At 38.4% G+C, this 25,187-nt stretch overlaps 1 protein-coding gene across 1 annotated transcript in view; it reads right to left on the bottom strand.

Annotated features, from left to right (window-relative positions):
• The window catches only part of UST (uronyl 2-sulfotransferase), a 152,020-nt gene that overhangs the window by 43,868 nt on the left and 82,965 nt on the right, over positions 1 to 25,187 (bottom strand). Inside the window, exon 5 of the mRNA XM_038131414.1 lies at positions 14,100 to 14,253. Within this exon, the coding sequence (XP_037987342.1) occupies positions 14,100 to 14,253 (154 nt within the window). The remainder of the gene's footprint in view (positions 1 to 14,099; positions 14,254 to 25,187) is intronic.

The following is a 25,187-nucleotide window of genomic DNA, read 5'->3' as shown; positions in this document are numbered from 1 at the left end:
GTCACTAAAGATGTGGTAAACGTCCTTTGGTCCCAGTACAAAAAAAAAGGGAACAAAAAGAAAGAATAGGATGATTAAGGACATATAGCTAAAGACAGGAATAAAATAGCTGGTTTTCTTAGTGAAATGAGACACTGAGTAAGGTTGCACAGCACCTGCGCTGAGACAATTCTTGAGAATAACAAAGAAGGGTTAACAGCGAAGCAGCAAAATTTTCAGGGAATATTAATGGAAGCAGATAAGAAACCTAACCTCAAGGAGATACAGAAGTACTCTATAATGCTGAAAGACATTCAGCATTAAAAACCATAGATCCTTACAACAGGATACTCTGGATGACAAGGATGTAATGGGATTTAAAAAGAAAAACCCAAATCACCAAAAGAACAACAACAACAATAATAAAATAGAAATGATATATTTATAGGACAGAGGTCTATTAAGGGCTATTAAACACAGATGTGGCAGCAATGTTTGTTGGTGAGCTGAAGGATGTCAGAAGCTGGGAGGACACTCAAGGGGAAGCACTTTTTACCCTGCCCCCAGTTTGTACTGCCTTCCCCCGCTGGGCTGGATGGTGCTCACGTCTCAAGAAGGGCCTAATGCAGAAAGTTCACACCTCCACATATGACACAATATCATTCGCACAGCTACCAAGGAATTCAAATGTTTCAAAATACCGCATTTCCTACAATATAGAAAAGCCCATTTAAATCATGAGATATTTCTGTAGTTCACATTTTTCTCCCATTTTCTTTCCTAGGTCAAACGTTCCCATTCCGTTAAAACCTGACTGGATACGCAGAAATTATACTCAGCAGATTTTAGCCCAAACCTCAAAAATGCTTATATTAACAGAAACACATTTAAGTTCTATGAATGCCTCAACATCTTGAAGCTAGCATTACATTTTGTTTTTAGCAAGGTCCACAAAAGTAGTTTAAACAATATAAAAGTTTAAAAGAGGCTTATTAGAACAAACGTCAGAGTTCTGTGTACTAAATAGATCACCAGAGAAAAGAAATCCATGAGCCAAAAGAAAATTAAATTAATATCAATGAGCATTAGATATTATTGCTTTCATATATCCCAACAGGACAGAGGCAAAACAAACCAAAGAGATCATTCCATTTGACTTTTTTTTTAAAATAGGACTTCATGTGACAAGAATTGGGGAGGAAAATCCTTACTTTTTGCAATATAAATCTTCAAAATAAGAGAGTAAAGAGATGGAGAAGGAAAGACATGCCCCACAAATGGGAAAAAAAAATTATTGCAAGCATCAGGAAAGAAATAATTTTTTAAAATTATTAAGCTTTCCCTAATTTGCAGATGTAGCAAAATTCTCATTTCAGAAAAGAACCACTCGCTAGCTAATGCATACTGCTCAGTTATAGCTTAGACCATCTCCTGTCACAAATTCCAGTGATACAACTCCCTTTTGCTCAAGTTAAAGGGAGAGAAGCTGTATCCAACAGCTCCTGATATGTCCCTGAAATAATCCAGTCACTTCAAATACACTGTCTAGCAAAAAAGGAAAAGAAACCTGCTGCTGACCTCTGAATTAAAAAAGAGAAAATATATGATTCATCGTACAGTACACGTTATAAATTTCTCTGGGTTTGACCATTTTTAAGTCAGACGGTAAATCTCAAAAACCACAGTACTGACTTTTAAGAAAAGAAGTTTCTCATTGTACCAAGGTCTAAATGGCTTTTATGTCCCCTTGACCGACCACATTTGTGTTATGACTTTCACACAAACCTTCTGAATGGTGAGAAAACAGCTAGAAGTTTGAGTTGTGGGTTAATTTTACCTTCTTATCAGGCTTCTGCCTAGTGTTGACTGACTTGGAATCTCTCCATCTCTCAGGGCTGAAATGGAAAAGGAGCTGCAGAGTAGAGAAGAAAATCATACTGCTTCTGCAGCTTCCCTGCTGCTACAACTGGAGATGGTTTCTGCTCTGCTGCCCCTATCTAAATTCCCTAGTTAAAATCTTCCCCTTGCTGAACAGTTCTAATGCTTTTCTGGAAAATTACTAATACTTTGCATTATTCATAGCACTGCCATTCTGAATAGCAAACACAAAATGGAACATATTGATTCCACTTTTCAGTTTGACAAGACTATCACCATACTGACAAGACAAGTATCAAAAACCTTGTAAAATTACGAGGCTCAGAGGCATAAATAATGCACCTATTTGCATTTTTTAACTTTTAAAATTATCAGTCATATGCTGAAGTTCTTTTCTATGACTATGAAAGAAAAAAAACATGCTCTCCTCCCTACACAGAAACCCAGAATCTCTGAATGCTTTAAATCTCAGGTGCTATGTCTTCAAAAAGCTCAGCAAGCAACAAGATCAAGTATAAAATCATGAAGCTTAATAAATCTGTTAGGAAAAGAAAAAAAAGTGTCAAACATGCTTCACCTCACCCCCTTTTCTTTTTATCAAAGACAATCTCTTTGGATTACATTCTGAAGAAATTTTTTATTTTTTTTTTTAGCCACTGATGAACACTTTAGTTTTCTTTTTTCCTTTCAAAGAGAACAGAACATTAATTTTGAAGAAAATAATAAACTCATTTAACAATCCATCTTCACCATGGAAAGTTTCCTATTTGCCACTAGTTAGTGGATTTTTCCCCATGAAAAAGGAAATTACTCCTGACAAACTCAGTTATGAATAGTGGCTGGCTTTGCTTGGATCAGAGTTCATAGGAAAAAAGTTGTGTTCAAGGTAACCTGACTAGACTGTGTTTCAATAACTCACTGAGCAGTAGCCAGATTTCCTAAAACAATGGCAGTCCATTTTCCAGAATCTAGAACAAATAATTAGCTTAACACCCTTTGCTGGGGTTTTTTTGGACAGTTTGATTTTGATTTTATGTAAAGCAGCTATATTTACAAGGGATAGAGGAGCTTCTAAAATTCTAGCAAACAAGAGAAAAAAAAAAATGCTTGGAATAATAGCCAGAAAAAAATGAACACTGCTTTTACTTCAAAGGAGAATTTCACTACCTTGTTATACAGGGAAGGTATTTTCTCAGCTGACACAGCAGATCTATGGCTTATCCTGAAAGATGGAGTTACCATTTCACTCAAGACCTTCACCCACCATCCCTGAAAACTCACAACCATGTAATATCATCAGCAAACTGGTCAGGGACATGTATTTTTGAAAAAGGTAATTCAACTTCAAAAAGCCATCTGAAGGCAAAAACCAAAACCACATTTGAAAGAGATGATGCCTGTTTCTTGGGGCTTTTTTTTGTTTTTACATTTCTTTCTTTAAATAATGTGGAATTACAAGGAAGACAATAAAAAATTATTTCCTGGCAGCAGTACCCTTCTTAATGATGATGATGACTGATTATTAATGAAAAGAGGGGAGGGGAGGGGAGGGGAGGGGAGGGGAGGGGAGAGGAGAGGAGAGGAGAGGAGAGGAGAGGAGAGGAGAGGAGAGGAGAGGAGAGGAGAGGAGAGGAGAGGAGAGGAGAGGAGAGGAGAGGAGAGGAGAGGAGAGGAGAGGAGAAGAGAGGAGAAGAGAGGAGAAGAGAGGAGAAGAGAGGAGAAGAGAGGAGAAGAGAAACTGTAGCAATACCTTTTATGCCAAGAAGGAAAATCTGATTTCTGGAATACCTTACACCTGAAGAGCACTCCTGAAGGAAAACACAGCAGCTACTTGCCAGGCAGGGCCAAGCAACCAGAGAGAACATTACAATCCATCTGCCAACACAAACGTATGGCATTTGGTTGTTTTTGGAGAAACAAACACCCATCTCTCCATCATAGGAGTATACTGAAGCAAACAAAGCAAGAATAGACAGAGAGCACCAGATTTTTAGGCAGACTATTCCCCAGTTCAGATCTATTAATTCTGTAATGAGAGAGAAACAAAACCTAAATTTGCACCTCTGTCCTTCAACTTCACCGCTGTACTGGGGGTTCTTTTCCCTCCTGGGTGGGCTGGCTGGGAAGAACCTGCCTCCTCCCTATTGGGACCAGCAGCCCAGACATGTCCCACAGGATATTCAGGCACCCCACGAGTGCTCCACAGACATGAGCCTTGGTGCCAGCCAGAAGGGAGCAAGCACACAGTGCTCCAGGAGGCCCTGGGATCCCTGTGAGCTAGGACCAGGATACGGCACAGGATTTTACTCTGCACGGTATAATAAACTTTAAAACTGCAGAAAAACTAGAACAAACTAAGTCTTGAGTATGTCTGGGCACTGATGTTTCTTTTTTCCACAAAATGCCATCTCTGCTTCCATATGGTTTCAACATAAACTACTTCAGTCTTCAAAATACAGAGTCGACAAGTGTGACCTAGCCATTCTGCAGTCAACAGAAGAGTCCACACCACCACCACAAAATTACACGATAGGAAAATATTTTGTTGTCAACAAACACCTAAGGTTCAGGACAGCTTTGGATGCTTGTATAAATACATGTCTATCCCTCACTGCGTCAGCCACGCACCGTGGGCGGGCAGTTCTCCTAATTCTACTGCCCTGCACTCTCCTTGCCATCCACCACCTCAAAGCTTCAGCTTTGCTTTAGCCAGGAAGTTCTAGAGATCAGGATCTCTGCTTATTTCACTTTGCTGGCAGCTCTGACAGCAAGAAAACTTAGGTATAAACCACAAAAAGGAAAGAGGAAGGAGAATGACAGACAAGGAATAAAATGGGCTAATAAATTCAGTTTTATTTTCATGGGTTGTCGGTTCCTGCAGGTTTTGACACCTACAGAGCAAAGTGAGTATCTGCCTGAAATTACATTATCATGCCACAGCCTGCACACATCCAATATGCTGGCAGTAAGAGGAGGGCTGTCTCTCTCTGTCCTTCCTCTGTCAGGAGGAGTAAAAGGTTCTGCAGTTTCCTTCCTCATCCTACTACCAATAAAAGAGTTTTCATTTAAGGTGGTTAAAGCATAACAAAACAAGGAAAAGAAAACAGGCAAGGCAAACTCCTAGCAAGGAGTTTTATAGAATGGAGTATAAAACCTTCCTATTTAGGAGGTTTAATAGTATGGTTTTCTAGGGACAGCTATCATGATTTTATTAGACAAGTCTTCAAAAAAATTGTTAATTAAACATAATTTCAGAAAGTCTGACTCCTAAACAAACACACATACACACATATATTACGTCATATTTTTAAGACACACTATTTGCTGGTCAATGCCCCAGCTCCATTATTTATGCCATGTACAAACTGTAACTTTAAAAAAAAAAAATTAAAATTTTGCACTAACAGAAACTGAAAGCATTCTTTTTATCTGGATGATAAAACATTCCAGTTTTAAAAACCATTGTATTCCAACTTAAGACAAACAAAATATCAATCAAAAATTAGTTTTACTTGAGGACTACTAAATACTGCTTTCAGGTTCATAATGCCCAAAATGCTAGACTATGCACTAAAGATAACACTCATATCACACACAGATCCTCTTGTTTTCATTCACATGAAATAAGTACTTGTCAGCTAATTGTAATTGTTCAGTCATCCCTTACTAGGAATCATGCAAGTGTTATCTGCTTAGATGTGTGTTCCTGCTACTTTCACATTTACAAAGTATGTGAGAACTGAAAATGCAAATACTCAACTTGCGGCTTACAAAAATTATCGAACACTTGAAATTCACCCATACTGAAACATCAAATCAAAGAGACTTCGCATTTCTGAACAGCATGAAACAAATGTTAGCACTGAAACAAATGTTTTATCCCTCTATTTTAAGGATTTTTACATCTTCTCTTCTGGTACCTTTACTATTACAGAGCACAATGTAAAACTGTGGATGTAGTTCATACTTTCAATGCATTTGTATCTTAGCCTTTAATGATAAATTTGAGAACAGTCATGACAGTGTTAACAATTAATAGCTTCAGCATCAGTTTGGAACTTATAAAAATTAACTTGATTGACAGAGATGTAAGACAACAAAGTCTTAGCTACTATGGCATACACCCAAGAACACTCAACTACTTTAAAGTCAGGAAACAACATTCAACTGGAGATGTCTATAACTGTAACTGCCTTATATAAATCACCTAGTAGTAGAATTCACTTGTAAGCATGTAAGTTTCAAGTTTGCTTTTGAGTTACCCAGAGCAGAAACCAATTTCAGAAAATCACTACTGGCTATGAGGAACATTTACCATACACACAGGACTTTTTTCTGGCTACCCCTGAGGCTTTACATTTTTACTGATCAGGTATTTTCTGATGAAGAGGTGCTGCTTGGTAATTAACAGCCCTTGGGGGCTACATAGCTGCACTTTTAAAAATAGACTAGAATAGAATATTTCAGTTGGAAGGGACCTACAAGGATCATCTAGTCCAACTGCCTGACCCGTTTAGGGAAGTTAAAGCATGTTGTCAAGGGCGCTGTACAAATCACTCTTAAATGGTGACATGCCTTGGGCATCGACTCTAAGAAGCCTTTTCCAGTGCTTGACCACTCCCTATGTAAAGAAATGTTTCCTAAAATATTTCCTTTTTGAACACATCAGAACTCATTCACAACAATGATCAGAAAGGACTTCCACAGCTTCATTACATGTTGTCCAAACCATAACCGTAACTACCCATTCCAATTGTAAACTTCTATTAGTCTTACACTGAAACAGCCCAAAAGCAATCATCCTTTGAGGCCACTTTTTCATGCCTCCCAAAAATCTGTCTTCTCATATCCTTTCCCATGTTTACTTCTTCCTCAAGAGCCCTATCCTTTGTCATTCCTCCTATGGAAATTATTTAATAATTTCTTCCACTCATTTGTGAGTGTTTTCTGGTTCTTTCAATCCCATTTTGGGAATGGGAGGTGTCCTGGTTTAGGGCAAATTTGGGAGGAAATATCCTAGGACAAGAAGTCACAAATGTCAAATGAAAGCAGTCAAGTGCAGACACAATGGAGATTTATATACAATGAAGCTCTCTGTATTGCTCTCTATTGCTTTTGGTTTGCCTTTTTCAACTGCTACTGGGAAACAAGCAGATGCTCTGGTAGAACCACCCAACACACACAGAAGATGTCACTCCTAACCCTGCCAAAGGCTTGTGAGAGTCCATCAGTTTCTAAGTGAACTAAGGATTATCCCCCACAAACTGCTTTCCCGCCTTCACTGAAGGCAAGGCTGGCTTTTGTCCATGGGCTGCATAAGAATGCTCTTTTCTGTTCTTGTTCAATGATCCAAAAATATACCTCCTTAAAATATAACACAGACATACCCTCTTCTCTTATACAGTTTACATGGCCTTAAAAAGCTGGCATCAATACATTAGAATCATTTTTCTGTGGTTGGGATTTTTCCACTCTACAAACAGGATCTTCCTATAGAGAAGCTAGAGACAACTATTTCCCCAAGCTACCACAACACATAAAACCCAAAAAACAGCACAAGAGAGAACATCAAGAGCTGTCCTGTATTCATGCTCAGAAGGCACAAATAAAAAAAAAACTTGGCAAAATCACCATAAAAATGAAGATTCATCATTGTAAACATCATACATCATAAACATAAACATCTTTTAATAAAAGATCATAAGTTCTTATGCATATAAATGTCCTAAAAAGCACTACCAAAACACAATATATGGTAAGACCCTGTAATGACGTTATGTTTAAATAAGATCATGGGTACTTAGTGCTGGGACCTCTACTGCTGCTTGTTCTCTGGTTTTCTGTGCAGTTGCTTAAAATCTGCAACAGCCAGAAATTTTCAGACCACTACAATGCTGCAAGAAAAAACCCCTCACCTTTTTACATCCTGAAGCAATATATTGCTGTTATCCTGTATCCCGTCTCCACAAAAATGAGAATGGCAATACAGAATGGTATCATTAAAATAAAAGCGTGGTATTAATATTACACTTTCTATGAATATAAGCATGTATTGTGAATTACATGGAAGTTCTTAGTGTTGCAATCTTAACCACTGCTATATTGCATATTTACTATGTGCAACTGACTCAGACTACTGAATGAAAACAGATTTGGAAGGCACATTTTCTTGCTTTTGTATAAATGCATAATGTTGCAATGTTTGGAATGCAAACTCCACAGGGGAACATTAAAAAAAAATATTGGTTTGTAAATTAAAATAACTGAAAAGTAAATGTCAGCCATGAAAATATTTCCTTTAATATGTTTTGAAAGTAGTTTAATCAGTCCCTCCTCCAGCTGAGGTCTGAATTACCATTAACTTTGTGGTTCAATAAATTATTAATACAAAATGGGAGAATCTAAGGGGGAAAATGGTGCTTTAGAGCACACACAATAGATGAAGAGCTGCAAAAATGGGCCAGAAATTTTGTTGTGAAGAGGTAATGCAGCAAAAGGGAACAGCTGGAGACTATTAAAAGCACTCATTAGAGGGAAGAAGCAGCAAACTGTTCTAATTGGGTCAGCTGACAGGTGGCTGTGCCCCAGCAGTGCTCCCCTGGCAGCAGGGATCAGGGCTACTGGGTGATCCCAAACCCGACCTGCAGCTGCAGAGCTGCACTGCAGCACGTCCTGCCACCAGCTCAAACCTCCTCAGCACCAGTGCATAACGCAGGCAGCAAAATGACTACTGTGTGTATGGGGCTATGTCAAGGAAAACTCTGAGAGTGCACAAAATGTTTAGTCTCTTAACTACAGCTCAGAACACAGGAAGTGAAAAATGTTCTTTTTCATTTATAGATTTAAATCCTCAGTAGCCAGTATGCACTGCACAGACAAAGGCAAATAATTTTAACCTCTGCATGCCCAGGATTTCAGTCTAAACAATGCTAAACAAGTTATCAAAGTCTCCCCAAAATTGCCCAGGTCCAATCAACAGACACTGGTAGCCCCTCTTGTGAGGTCCTCAACTGGAAAATCAGAGTCATGAACCCTCTACTCCCTTACTGCACCAAATCTGCAGGCAGGCAACTCTCTCCCAGCCTTTTTTTAATAGAGAAACACACTCATGAGAATGACAGTCAGAAGATGAAGGCATGGGCTCCATACCATGGTCTCTCCTGGAGGCCTCATCTCTGGCAACTGAAAAGCTTGAAGAAACTTATCTGAAGTCACGAAGGAGAAAGCTCAGTGATGACAACTGATGACAACTACTGATGACAATTCATAATATAATTACCCACGGTGTTATGCAGATAAACATAGGAAATAAGACAGCCAGCTGCTGTCTGAAAACCAGTGTAATTGGTGAAAAGAGTATTTTTCATTGTAGATAGAAATTTGAGGATATAAATAATAAAACTAGTTACATATATTTAATGAATATTCTTATATTAATGAAAACCATGGAAATCATAAAAGGAAATTCTCAAGATTCAAGACTAAAACCAAAATGTTCTATGGTAGTTACCCCTTCACCTTTTCTTATTATTTTGTTTAAAATTTATGAATTTTATGAAATTAAAAATTTATAAAATGTATGAAAATGTATGAAACCTAAAAAAACATTACTTAAAGTATTTAGCCATAAAAGCTAACGTTGCAAAAGGAATTTTTTTTCACTATTATAAGAAATTTGATGTGAAAGTTCCCTGACATCACTTGAATTTCACTTCCCTCCTTTAAAGTAATCTTAATACACTTTTAACAATTATTTTACCATTTCATTTAAAAGACAAAAGGACAGATGCTCCTTTATGGGATGACTTGCATGAGTAATCTTTAACATAAATGAGGTTGAATATTGTTAGAATATTTTTAATTTTTGCTGAGAAAAGCATATTTATTTTCAGAGATGAAGTTGAAAAACTATGCAGAGCCACCCAGAGATGTGCAAATGTAACTGCTAATTATAATTTGAAATACTGCTATATTATAAATTTGAAATATCCTATAGGAAGGTGACAAGTTCTTATTTTACTGAATGATTTTTTAAATACAAAAATTCTCACTTCTGATACATTAGCTCAGAAATCTTTTACTGGAGTGAGCTAGGAGTCATAGTATTCATAAGCCTAACAGAGATCAGAATCCCATGTAACCAGATTTCCTGCAATTCAGGCAACAAAACACAGCCCATGCTGCTTCACACACTCATTCAGCCTGAGTAGTCTTAGATCAAAGTTTTGCCAAGTATTAAGAAAATGTGAAACCCCTATACATGCCTTTTTTTATATTTGATATCTCAAAATGAAGCTGTAATAAACACTAGATAATTACAAATAAGCCTTCTGAAAGGAACAATTTTAATATAAAGAATTAAAATATTAATAGTAGTCCCTCTCTATAGGGGGTGCTTCCTACCTTCTGCACTTCCAAGCCCTGAACTAAATTGCATTTTAGGCATGTTCTTCTTTTGCTTGGTACCTGCAGCACTCACAACTGCACTGAGAAGGGTTTGCTTGCTTTATTGAAGCATATTTACTCTAAGAACTCTAGATCAACCTGAAACACATTCACTACAATGGATTTAAATTAACTTTTTATTGAATTTTTTATTTTAGTGAATTTATCTCATCTTACAGGACCATAATGTAGGGCTGACAGTCACATCAGTGTGCTTGAGACTTGGCTCAAGGTGCTGACCATTAGTGACCTCTCTGCCATACTCCACATTTCCATGCTGCCACTATTTTTTGAGGGGGGAGCTTGGAAGTAATTTCTTCAGGTGACTAACAATAATTCACTCCAGCAGTAAAAGTGCCAGGTCAGGGCAAGGAGCTGGTGGATCTGGGTAAAAAGTCACACATTGCAGCAGCTGCCTCTGCTGTATCTGACTCATGAATAAAAGGCTTGTTTTTGATCCTGACTTTCAATTAAATTTTGGTAAACACAGACATTTACCAAAATGTTTAGAACAATTTTTCTGACTCCTGAATGAATGGTTGTGTTTCCTGGAACAAAGTCAAAGCCTGAAGCTCTATTCAGAGAAAATTTCAAATGATCAGTGAACGGTGGAAATTTCTGCCTCTGTTTCTGACCTTTGCAATGTCAGTAGTTCAGATGTTCAATGTTGAAAAACCAGCATGCAAGGTACGACAAGACTTCAAGAGAGTTCGGGTTTTTTCCAACTCCCTTTTTTTCTTAAGGATCAGAATTGAGGGGAGGGAATGCCTTCATCAAGGGCATCACAACCTGGAATTCATCAGAGACAAACCTGACCTTAAAACGCCTTCCTTCCCTTAAGAGCCTGCTTTCTAGAGCAGCTGAGCTCCCACACCTTCACACTGCAGTTTGAGGGAATATGGATGCTGCCTTCAGCTTTTCAATGGAGATGGCCAGTGTTGGCAGCTGTTGATGAAGACGCCAAGATGGCCTGGAAAGGTTCCCAGTTGCCCACACCACCTTCCAAGAGACAGGAAGCCAAGAACATCATGGTTGTTAAAAGCACAATTAGCCTCGAAGACGCAGTTTCCAGATACATATCTTTTGTCTGCAAACCCATCTCTCCTGGTAGAACAGAAAAGAAATATTTAAAGCTTCTCCAGTCCATTTTGTAAGTCTATAACTGCTATCAACACAAGGCTTCTCAAGTACTCCAGCAAAGAGTTCAGTGTCATGGATCAATTAGCAGTTATGTGTTTTCCTGGCTGATGGAAGAAGAAAAGTAAAAGCTCATATCCTCCCCCTGCTTTCATATATCTGCTCATGATCAGGCACACCTCATCCCCAACAACTTAGGTTTAATAATGTGATCAATGCTGAAACTATTTAATATGCTAAATCTAAGTTTATCCTAAAATAATCCCCTGTAAAAAAGAAGTAATGTTTCATTGTGAGTTTTGCATTTTAAAGAATACTAGGGAAGAATTACAAAAGTTATGAGACCTGCAATGAGGCCACCCATCAGTCCTGTGCTAAAGTGGCATACTGGCTCATCCTCAGAGGTAAAACCAGCTGCTTACTTCCTTCGCAGCTAGATCTGACATTGCTTTTGCAGATTTCTGAAGCTATGATTCCAAAATCCCCAAAGCCTGAATTTTATGAAATATGCCAGCTGATTTTCTTGCACCACTGAAGAAAATATTAAAATGCAGGCATGCAGTATATGATGAAGTTGGATAGTGCAAGAGCTAAAAATGCTGAACATTCAGAATGAGTGGCTTTCGTGACAATTAATTTCACTGGCAAGTGACCTATGTGTTACTGTCACTCTCTCTGAGCAGTGCAAGTGACTGCCAAAGTCTACCAAGGAAGGATGGAAAATGGGTTCCAAAAATGTTTCCAGGATTCTAACACTGACTTAGCAACAGAGAAAATCAAAATGAAAATGCAAAAATAGTTTTTATCAAGGATGCTAATGGCACCTCAGATCAACAAACTGCCTTTTGAACAAAAGTATTCCTGACCTCAGTCAGACACTTTTTATTTCTTTTTCATTATAGCTTTTGAACTGATCTGTGTATGCATAGATATCTGCACGTGCATATAAATAATTAACTTCTTTAAGAACATACCAATGCCAATGAAAATGCAATGTATTTTCTATTAGTTTTAAACCAAGACAATATGAATTTGATCTATTTGTTTCAGTTCAGATTGAAGTAAAATTTCACTGGCTGTATAGATCATGTCTTAAGCTGCACAGTCAGTACTGAAATAATACCAGGTTTTACAGAGTCAGTTGTAAGAGATGCCAATCACTGCACTTCAAATGAGAAGACACTCAAAGTAAAGAAGGCACTCACTTTTAACATTTCCAAAAAAGAAAATGCAGTAGTACTATAAAGTTGTAGTAAAACCCCCCACCTCTCATTAATTTCCTCAACACTCTTGTCCTATTTAGAGATGATGAAGCAGAAGTCCATGCACACAAAACACGCAAAACCTTTCAGCTTTGCACACCAGGAGTTCAAGACCCACTCAGCCAACATAGGGACCTCTTTGGGATCTATAGGCACTTAGCAAATAAGAAACCCTTCATAGTTTATACCTGTATAGGAGATGTCATTAAATTTAAGGCTATTAGACAGTTACATTGATACCTCCCCCTTCAATTACTCATAATGTACAAGCTTGGCTGTTCACAGGGCTCTGCATGACTAAAACCAGAAGACACGTGAAATTTAAACAGCTCTGTAACATGGGAAAAAACCCAGCCCTCCTTGGATTCATCTAACTTCAGCTAGAGCTGAAAGGTGTTGTGCAGCAGTTGTTCAGAGCTGTGTTCTCTATGGCTCATCACACATCTTGTACTCTACTGTCTCTTCAAAACCTCACAAAATCATCCTCTCTTTCTCCTCCAAAAGCCACCGACATATCTTGTTTTGACATTACGTCTGGCCTGCAATATCTCATAGCAAACTATCAAGCTGTCCTGTCACTGCTGTTTCACTGAACTCTCTGCAGTTCAAATATGCCTGAAGGCTGAGTCCAGTCCAACTGGATCTCTATTAGAGAGAGACCAAGAAGTAATTCCATCATTTTGCCTTTTTTAAGAGGTGTCTGTGTACATGCAAAGCAATCAATATAAACCGAACTAGCCACCTTCCTAGCTTCTGAGTTTCTTACTTAGCATTCGTTCAACACCTACTGCCATTGGACCTTGGTATGCAACACAAGCTGGCAGGTATTAGGACAGTTCAGCAATCATAAAAATTTAAAACTTATTATGAATAGCTTATTCAGCATTACTGCCATCATCTTAATCCAGAGAAGACAAAAGGCAACAAAACCAAAGCAAGAACTGAGATTGGAGCCCTGGTATAAAGAACATTAAAAACAACTTAGCAGCAAGAACATTAGAGACTTGAGCTCCCTGAATTGCTCTGTTTCTCAATTTTCCTCTGAGGCTGAGGAGTTACAAACATAGTCTGAAGCTAAAAATCTGTCTGAATATTCACAGCAATAAATATAGGCAGAATTATTATATTACTATGCAGTGCAAATCCAACTCAGTGTAAGGACCATAATTCATTGGTGGAACTCTGGAACTTGCTGTCAGCTTATTCAAGATCAAACTGAATTCATTGGCAACACTCTACACAGTAAAGCTGAGCAAACTAAGGACCAGCCAAGAGAAGACAGAGGAAAAACACAAGATGAGAAATGCCTCAGTCTCCCACTTTTCACGCATCCAGTTTGAACAACAGCACTACATAATGATGGGAAATTGGTAACCAAAACCTTTTATTTAAACATACCAGGTATCTTTCCTCCTGCCTCATATTGGGGGTACGGATCATGTGATTCTGTTCTCCTCTCCAGTCTCCGAAACGTCGAAAAAAATAATTGGATAGGAATCGGTTGACAGGATCCCTAATAATATTGATGTACACGGGCTGGTCTCCTCCAAACCTGGTGGGAAGAAAAATGGGTGAATCTCATCACAGGCTCCACACAGACACATATCTATTATCTTTCATCTGAATGCTTTCAAGTTACTTCCTACAGAAATTCAGAGCCTTTACAAGGTGAGGAGCAAAACTGAGCATCTTACAACTAGTTTCTAAACCTCTGTAAATACATGTAAAATCTCTTTCGGGTGAACAGTAAATATGGAATCACATTAAACATTATGTGTACTATAAACATTTTAGTTGCAAACCACTGTACAACACTGTATCAACAGTTTTGCTTCTTGAGTTTTCTCCTAGCTGTTTTCAGATGAAGAACCACCTTCTGCAGATCAATCAGAGAATGAGCATTTCTTCTTCTCAACACACTTCTTATCTGGGCACTCATGTTAGAACAGGCACCACCCAACAGTAACTGCTGTAAGGCAGCCTTGGATCACCTTTGCCTTTACAGTAAGTGTAGTAATGTGCAAAGGATTTTCAGCTTACTTGGAAAGCTTTTTTCCAAAAGTTTCCTCTGGATGAACTGACAGATATGCATGGTATTTCCAACTTTTCATTTGTTGGAACTTGTGCAGAACCTCGTCCCCTCACCCTCAGTCTGCACCACTGGCTGGATTTGAAGTTATTTCATGGTTATGCAATACTTTATCCCTGTACTGCACTTCATGAACTTTTTTTAAAAGTCCGTATGAAAATTCTTGCTTCAAAAAAGAAATTAAGTATCAATCTCAAGTACGTGCAAGTCCAAGGAAAAGGAAAGGGTAGCATTAGCTGGGACCAGGCTTGCACATAAGTAAAATGTGGCATTAGAGACAAGAAGATAAACCAGAGCAACTTCCCCACCTTGACTTTACCCTCTTGTATGTCTCCTCCTGGTGCTAACATCTTCAGTTTAATAGCTGCGATACCAAAAGAGAATAGGAGGAAAAAGAAAGCTTGGGAAGGTTTGTAACTGCACTGTATTTTCAGAATGTTAAAATACTGACTGCGTATTTTATATCAACACACAGCATCAGGAGAGCAGGCCTAACTGGAAACAAAAGGGGAAGCTGCTTGCACTGTACCATGGTCAAAAATAAAAAATGTACATTCATGGAACAGACTTATGGACTACAAATTCTGTGAGACAAAGAATAAAATAAGACCTTCCCGGACTGAGAAATTTATAGGATAAATTCAACTTGGAATTTTCCTCATCTAGGAATATGGATTATGATTCTCTATTCTGTTTCCCCAAATTAGGTTAACAATTCTCACTTAGCTTATACTTTATTTTTGGGAGTTTAAGAACATAGCCATATTTAAGTATTTAAATGCTATTCTGATGATTTTCTGAGTCACAATTTATATAATTTCTTCTAAACTGTACAATACTAGATTAAAGAGAGAAAACTGAAGACACCCTTTAGATTAAAAAAACCCTCCCAGTTTCTCCCCATCTTTTGAGGCAATGAATAATTTAATTTGTATAATAAAAGATCAGGGCTTCTCATAAATATTAAAGAGGCAGAAAAATTGTTTAAAATTATGAATTCTAGTAAAAGACAAAAATCTCATAGAGCTTAAAACTGATTTTTCTTCTGCATGATTCCCCAGACTCCTAAATACAGTCTACAAAGGCTTGTCTCATGAGTAACTATGCCTATCAGTAATCTCATTGACCTCAGTGTTGCAGGATCACTGCCATAATTTGAAACTGCACAGACAGCATAAAATTTTAAAACAATCCAATTAAAAAGGCATATGCTCCTTGCTTCCTGATTAGTGCACAACCCAGTTTGGACATGGATGTGCAAGTTAAATATCCTGAATTTAGTGCCCTGAATTCTTCTCTAAGCTTATCTTTGCTGCTTTTTATCTTTATACAGAAATAAAACCTGTATTTTTTTTAAAAAAGGCACTCATGAAAATACCACAGGACAATGTCGGCATAAAGCTTCAACAATATTTACTCGAATAGAAAGCTCTGAGTGGCTGCCTTGGCCTGGTAGTTTTGAAAACTAAACTTTTCAAGTGAAATTGCTGGAAAGAATGGATTGCATCTAAATTACTGAACTCATTATCCTCCTGCTGCTTGATGCAGATAGCAATAATCAAAAGACACAGGTGAGCGGAGGAGGGCAAAGAAAAGGGAAAGCAGTAGAGAGTAAGAAGTGATGACAGCAGCAAGTTGTCTTAAGATAAAGACAAAAAACCACAAGCAGGAGAGCAGGGATGTCCTGCCCCTGGTTCCGTAGAGGATGTTAAATCTAAATGCCCATCAGAAGAGCAAAAAATGAAAATCAGACAGCTAATAGCTGTCTTGATAGAAATTTTCAATGCATATTGTCTTTCTGAAGTAAAAGGAGGGGTGAGATTGCATAATGAACCCACCATATTACCAGAGCCCACCCTTTTGCTGGTAAGGTCACGTTTCTGAACATGAGAACAGTAAATTCAGGACCAAAAGCCCTGAGAAAAGAGGCTCACACAAGCTCAATTGTCCCAAGAGGACAGCTGAGATGGGAGGTCACTCTTTCACAAATGCTACAGAGGAACTTCCATTTCTGAAATGCAGATTGTACGTGCTCCCCACCTCCCCAAACACAGGACAGCTCAAATTTCTGATTTTCTGCACAATGTAACCAGCTGCTATACACCCAGCTGTGGGTTGCTCCACCAGGCAACAAGCAAGGAATTATTAGAAAAATCAAGTCTGTTCTGGTCCTTATTCAAATGTGCTTTTTTTTTTTTTTAAACATAGTTTATAATACCTCAAATTCCAGCCATTTGTTTCTATGAACTGTACTCAGAGTCATTTATGGAAGCTAAGCAGCAGTCACAGAGCATAAAAAATCCTAATGGTTTAAAAAAAAATCAAGTACCTTAGGCTATTTAAAGAAGAAAAGGGCAAATCAATGCTCCATTTATTCAAGCATGTTCTGCATATTTTTAGATACCTATCAATCACAACATATTAAATGCTTTCCCAAGTGAAATTTTCCAGATTAACAACACCTACATGAAAGTGCTCTTGCAAAAAAAATAGGAATGTGCTCTCATTATACATCACCTCACCTTATTTGCACTCAAATCCCTATTGTGAAGGATTCAAAAGGGACTTGATCGTATTTTCTAGGCCTGAGTAGCAGACTTACCTTCTCTGAGTGGGATCATGATTGGATCCCGCATGATGAAGGTGCATAAACATTCTCATCTCCAGCAGCACATTGGCACAACTGGGAAGAGTGGGTCGGGATACCACCATTCCACCAGAGCACTACAAATGGATACACCAACCCCCTCAACATTCTTCCTGTACTTAATGTCTCCTGATTTATTTTATATGTACTAGTAAATCCCATTAGTTTTAACTGATCTCTGGTTGAAGGTGCATTTTTGGAGTCTTCATCAAAAAAAACTATTTGCAAGCTTCAATCAATGATATTTAGCTTTATTAATAGTAAATTCCCCTATGTCTTTTTTTAATAAAAGTAAAATAAAAAAAAAAAAAGCCTGAGAAGTATTTGAGCTTGCCCCTTCACATTTCTGATGAATTCCAATTTTATTATTTACATGATGAAAATCTTCATTTAAAACCATTTACAAACGCCTTGCAAGCTAGGGGGGAAAAAACCAACAAAGTGATTTGCTTGGCTTTAAAGTGGAGGCTCTCTTAGCTCCTATTATTTTTCATTTCACTTCAGGAGGCTGCTGACTTTGCATTTAATACAAAACTCTTCACACAAGCAGAACATGGTTTCTTCATCCTTGCAGGCAAAGCACAACTCCTCAAGGAGAAGATGACTTTGTTTGCTTCATACTCTTTTAACACACATTGTTTCCCCTTAAAAAGGGTGGTTGCCAATATAATGGAAGCAAATAGGATCCAACAGCCACATAATATTAATAGGAAAAGGCATATTGTGTCCTTCTTATAAAGGAAGCACAATTTCCTTTTCCAGTGCCCTACAAATGAGGATCACACGCTGAGAGTACAATTGCCCAGCCAATTGCTTTACTCGGCAATTACGTTAGAGCTCCATTACCTGCCCTGAAGCAGAGCTTCATGGGGAGGTCATGTAAAAGCACTAACATAGAATCTTCACCTTTTAAGGACTTAAATAAGATGCAGTTACATCAGTATTTATCTTCTGAAAAAGTTATTTTGAAATACTAGTTTTCATAACATCTTGCATCAGCATGAACTTGCGGCAAAGCAATCCCCTGCACACAAGGCACCAGGCACTTCTGGGATGCTCCAGTGGTCCTCCTAAGGGATGAGATGCAAAGAGGAATGGGCTGAGGTACTGCCTGCCTGGGAGTACATTGTACTGCCACCTCCATAATCAAGAGTTTCTTTATCTTCCTGCTCTTGTCTGTAGTGCCTCTCTTGCAGCCTTCACCCTCATGCTGTGGTCATGCTTTCAACCTTTTCTTTAGAACTGGTGGACTTGATACAGGGCATTTCTCTACTGACGCACCTATGTCACCCACACGGTTATTTCAGTCATAACAGTACTGCCATAGCTGAACTGGTACAAGGACTATGTAGTGCAGACTTCATGTAAAAACTCTGGCTTCATGAGGCTTTTTTTCCTTTCTTTCAGAGTACTAACTAGGCTGCCTCTTCCCAGCAACCTGAACTTGAAGTTATTATGTCAGTCTGCTTTTTTGTTATCGCTCTCTAGTTTGTCGCAGACACAAAACAAGCAAGGCAGTCAGGTGATGTAATTATCATCCCTGGAAGCATTCAAAAAACATGTAGATGCAGCACTTAGGGATGTGGTTTAGTGGTGGACTTGGCAGTGTAGTTAACAGTTGGACTTGATGACCTTGGCAGTCTTTTCCAACCTTAAGAGATCTATGATTCTATGAAATAAGTATTTTTATTTCAAAATTTTATCTTTGACTAGCCTGCCCTTCAATAAGAAGTGTGTGCAGGGACACAAAATGCCAGTGGTTCTAAGTTAACAGTAAAATAGTGCACACTCCTTATCAATCACCCTTTCTGGACCTGAGATTTTAATAGTAGAAATTTCAGTTTCTGAAGTGATGTGGCTGGGTGACATCACTGTAAAATTACAACCGAGTCCTCTAGGAATTGTTTAGTAAGCTGCCTCAGACCAGTGAATGGCTAAAAGATAACACTGTAAAGCCTCTATTTCACTATCCTGTAAATCTAACAGAATATTTTAGGCTGTATTTTGTCAGTCATTCATACATGCAAAACAATTAGGGTCTTTCTTCTACCCTATATTTTTCATTCTCCTGAGGATATCAAAGTTTAATATATAAATTCACAATGAACAGCACCAACATGGGTACGTATCCTGCTTGGGTCCCAAGTAAAGGAAACACTAATTATGTTTTAATTTACGTAATGTAAAGTTACAGCTGGAAACAAGTAAGAGGGTAAACACTAACTCTCCATAAAGAGTAACACAGCTAAACTCCGCATTAATTAAAATCACCTAATTCCAAACACCCTGTATTTAAGACTTTCTTCAAAAGGTCTGGCTCAGGATTTCTCTGGACCTCTGATTAATGTTTCACTGTAATTCAGAGATGCAAATGTTATGCATTTGCACAGAAGAATAGGAAAACTAATTACAGAGTATTACAATAAATTTCCTGCAAATAGTGGAATAGCTGATGCAGCTCTTTGGAAAGTATTAAATGAACAAACATGATAGATAGAAAAGATGTATTTTCAAAATTGAATGAGACCACAGATTTGGCTGAGGTAGTTACATTAGCATAAAATCTTGGGGCTCAACTTCTTAGGAAGGTTATTATGCAAAGGATGCTGCAATGTACTCAGCATTGAATATTCAACTTCCTGTACGAATACATTTATCAAGGGGAGTATGGGTGATTTCCATCCTGTGGAAATGGCTGTTGCAGAGAGCAAGTCAATGTTAGGAGTATCCACATGGAAACTGAAATACAGTAAACTGTGAATAACAAAAAAATAAATCATTGTAACTCAGCAGTACATATCATGTATGCAATCTATAGAATATAAAAATCAATGTAAGTGAAAGTTATACCATGGCTGTCCTGTCAGAGATGTGAAAATCTGCTGTCAGAGAGGGACTGTGGATGTCACTTTGCTTGAGGCTTTGACCTACACAGTTTAATGTGATAATCTGTGATTCAGAAGCTATGTGCAAAGTGATAATATTTTCAGAAAACAAAGGTGCAAAAGGAGGGAATAATGAAGGGAGTGGTTTGCTGGTAAAGAGCCACTTGAGCCACCAGGCAAGAAAGACAAAGGAAACATTTTGCACTGTAATGTGGTAAATGAAACCCCAAGCCTCTAGAACCTGAAGCAGAACATATTCACAGGGAAGGAGTAGTTCTGGTAAGGACATGCATACTTTCACATCTTATCAGCAGTGTGGGAAACCTTACAGGCCAGAATAATAATCCTAGTTTCCCTTTTTCTGAGAAGCAGGAGGAGAGAGGAGTAAAGGCCTGAGACAGCATTCATGTGACCACTCACAGAGTCCATTTTCAGAAAAACATGAACTAAGTTCATGCAGCATCACAAAAATGATGAAAAAAAATTAAAAGCCTCCAGCTGGCAAAGAGAACGAGAAGGAAAAAATACACAGAAGGCTGATAGATGACTGCATGACAGTGTGTAAGAAATTATATGAAAGTACACAGGTGAAAAATATTATGAGGCTTTACATAGTGGACAAATGCACTCTGAGAGCCAAGGAAAAAGAGTCATTTGAACTTCTCTGAAAAATTAGGAGGAAAAATAACTCATAATTTATTAGCTGAGAGAACAATTCACTATTGAAAGAATTTATCAAGTGCAGTAGATTCTTTATTATTGGTGATTTAGAATCAAGACTTCCATTTGCTTTCTGAAAGATGGAAGTTTCAGGTTTAAACTTATCTACCAAGGGTAAAAAAGCTTCAAAATTATTCAGAACTGCCACTGTCCATCTTTTTGTCCGAAGGCAGGATCAGCTATACAACTGCCACTACCAGCTTCAAAATCCTGAAGTATAATCTGTTCTGTTGCTTTGCTGCCCTTGTTGCTCTAACCTTTTCCCAAATGTCTGATCTAGAACTTGATACAGTTCCAGTCCACCATTTGTGTTATCAATACTCATTAAGAATTGCATAGTCCCTTTTTCTCTGCAGAATCTTTTAAATTAAAAAAACAAATCAGAAGTGTTATGACAGTCCCCTCTTTTCCTGTCTTCTCTATTTGTTTTTCTTTTCCTGCGATTTTAGGTAAATTTTTTAAATCTCTGATCATTCTTATTGTTCTCTTTTGGACCCCCTCTGGACTACTCATCATCCTTCTTAAATCAAGTTACTCCCAAACTGATAATCTGCAGTGTGACTGTGAGCATGGAAGCGGAACAACGAGGAGTCATGCCTGACCCCACCTTCAGTAACTAGATTTCAAGCAACAATCTCTATTCTGAGAATATCATGTTATGAGCTGAACGAAAGATAAAAAGTGCATTATGCAAAGAACACAGGAGAACTAGGGGAATAAATTCTAAATTAAATGATCTTAAAATGTGTGAAAAAACTCACAAGAAAGCAATGCTTAAAAAAAAAAACAAACAACCCCAAAAAGCCCTGCTTAGATCACATAAAGGTCAAACTGCACATGAGATTTGTGCTTAGCCTTCCATCAAGTCACAGTTAAAAAGCATCATTACACACTCACATAATTAAAAAAAGGTAGTATAAAAAAGGAAAAAAAAATATGTAGGAGGGATTACAGCACCATGTGGCCATTCATGAAATGTGTACTTTACAAGGCAGACCTCACATGATGGTAAGAAGTGTTTCATGATGTGTTAGCAAGAAGTACAGATTATAAAGAACACACATAAAGACACAGTGTTATGGCCATGCTCGAGTTTAGCTGACATTTCCCTACTTTTAACAGCTTGCCCACAGGGTATCTTTTTTTTTTGCTACCATATTTTTAATGACATTTCCCTAAGTGTGTATTTTTTTTTAAAGGAGAAAAAAAACCCCACAACATAAAATTACTTTAATAGATAATCTTAGGTTGCAATCATTGTTTCAAGATGTTGATTCAAGAAGGCATTCAAAGAGCTCAATCCCTCCCACAGCTGAGCTGTACAGAGTCAGCGCAAGCTGACCCAACTACTGCTCTTTGCACAAAGTATACCCGAGCTTGCATTCAAAGGGTCCTGGACATTTAGCATCTTGTTATGCCAGTTCCATGCATTTGCCCAACACACTCTTCAAATGCTAGTGGAGCATGGTTAACAGCCGTAATAGATGTGTTCGATGAAACATGAACACGCTGTGTGGCTTTAATTGTTCCAAAGAAAAGAAGAAACAATAATCCTCAAATCACTAAAAAATCTGGGTGTTGTGACAAAAATTGCATGACTCTAAGACAGCGAAAACAGCATCACAGAATCACTCTGGTTTTACTGACCTCCAGTCAGTCTACAGAAAAGTGAAATTCAATTTCCAAATCAATGGACTGAAGACATACATACATACATACATAGGTAAAACTCATTGCAAAGCACAATGTTTATTTGCCAAAAAAAAGTATCATCCAGCCCTTCCAAGTTATCAATAGGCTAACATGCAAGGCTTCCAAACACAAGCTGCCAGCACAGAGTGTGCTTCAGCTTTCAAACACAAAGCTTATTCACATGACAAAGTTAATTCATCCAGATTTACCTCCTTTTTGCTTGTTAGCTATAGACACATTTTGCAAGAACAAGAGAGTGGTGTAATATCAAAGTGCTGTGTTAAAACACAATTTTTAGAGCTGCTTCTGAATGAGAAAAAACACAGAAACAACGACTAACAAAAGAAGCTCAGCAACATTCAGAAATCAAGTTTCGTTTTGGGCCTATCCAGAATTTCTCTGTCCATCCCTGCCTTCATATAGCATGTGATTTATTGCTACCCATAGGTCAGAATTCAGGTCAGAGTTGAAGGAAAATTGGCAACCTGACCAGCACTGCTGCATGTGACACTGTCTGGCCACTACAGCAGCTCAATTTATTCATTTTTATTAGTTAGTGTTGGCCATTTTATCTGTGCAAAAGAAGTAGTAAAAAAAAAAAATTCAACAATGTTGATACAGACTGTCTACTAAAAAAGGCTTGTTTCAAGTAAAACAAGAACTTTACACATGAACTCTGCTAATGAAAAACAGAAAACTGGAAGTATTTCTTATGTTGATTCTAGGGACTAAAGGCAAGCTCCTTCCCAAGAAGAAGACCCAACAGACCTTTCTCTCCTGCCCCAAACCTGTCTCCCCACACCTCTCACGTTGAGCAAGGACACAACAGAGCAGGGGCTGCCATCCAAGCAGGGCACAGGGAGGTGACTGCTGGCTGTGGCCCAGCAGAAAGTCCACCAGCTCTGTTTTGCATGGCTTTCCCTTCAGCAGATGTACCTGCAGTGTGGCTGTCTCAGAAGTGCAGTGACCCACTGAATGTGGTTTCAGGCCAACATGTTCAGAAATTATTTAGCAATTCAGGAGGGGAGAGGATGGAAGGACAGGCAGGACACCTGAAACTGCTGCATGGCTCTCATTTCTTTAGAAACTTATGCCAAAAGTGAAGTATTGTCCCCTCCCTCAAGCACATGCACACATGCTAAATACAAACTTAAGATATTAAAAACTGCAGCTGAAAGGAAGAAGAGGGCAGCAGCCTGATAGCACAGAAAGGATGACTCCTGACACAGCAGTGCTGGGTGATAATTCATCCTGACTCTGAACAAGTAAGATATACTGAACTGAATTATAAGGGCTAATTAAACCTTAAAATTAAGTAGAATTGGTGCTTTATCTCTCAGTGGCTTATAGCTACTGCAGAAAGTAAAGAATTCACGTCTCCAGTGAGACGTGAAAAAGTCTGTCTCACTTTCTGGATGGTTGTTTTAATGCTTCTCCTTTCTCTGACTTCACCCTGCCCAGATCAGCCAGCCTTCAAACAAGCAAAACTCACCAGTCACTGACACAGGCATGTCATTAGATTTCTACACACTCCCCTACACCACTCACTTACCCAAGACAGGAAGGGATGCCCAAGTTCCCTGCTCTGCCCGAACTGGGGTCTGTAAGTGCACGCCCAGAAGATAAGAGTGTGATGTTGGAGCGAGACATGCTGCCTTTCCCGTGACCAAAACAGATGTTGTGCAATTCTCCACATCCCTGACTCATCCCTACCGAAAACCATGGCCTTGCCACCCGCCTCTGCATTCCTGCAAACGTTCTTCCCCCTTCTCTGGAATCTGTGACACTTGGAGCACTCACCAAGTGTCTTGAGTCACTGCCCAGTAACTTACAGTTAATTCAGCAGATTACTGAGAAATCAAGGGGGGCTTTTCCACGAATTTGAAGCTTCTTCCTCATTAATTTTTTCTTGGACTAAGTAGATGACAACAGGCACTTATGGTAATGCACAGTAAACAAATTGCAGCTATTCTGAAATAGCTTTTTATCTCTCTGCAGGTTATTCTGCTTCTGCACTTCAACACTGTATTCCCTGGATCTACCAGCAACACCTGGAATCTCAGCAAATACATCAACAAATAAATCTTTACCTGCTTAGAGACATTATTAAATATTTGCTCGTGATTAACACTTCGGATATTTTTTCCCAGCAACATCACTATATAAACTTCAAGTCAGAAAAAGACAATAAACACCCCCAAACCCACAAAAAACCAGCACCACTTTCTACAAAAGAAACACTCTTGAAATGAACTGGGTGGATAGCCACCCTCCAGAAGCATGGGGTCATCTTCTGAAGCTAACTATCACTGAACTGGATAGAGTAGAAACAGAAGCTGCAAAACACTCTGAATAAAAGCTTTCTATGTGACAAGGGCTATGTAGAAATTCACAAACATGAAAGAAGAACAAGACAGTTTTTTATCTTCTGTTTGAAGCTGGAAATAATTTTT

This window comes from Motacilla alba, chromosome 3 (assembly GCF_015832195.1).
Source record: "Motacilla alba alba isolate MOTALB_02 chromosome 3, Motacilla_alba_V1.0_pri, whole genome shotgun sequence".
In the NCBI taxonomy this organism is placed as follows: Eukaryota; Metazoa; Chordata; class Aves; order Passeriformes; family Motacillidae; genus Motacilla; species Motacilla alba.
Note: the sequence above shows the minus strand (reverse complement) of the source record. Positions and strands in the feature narration are given on the sequence as shown.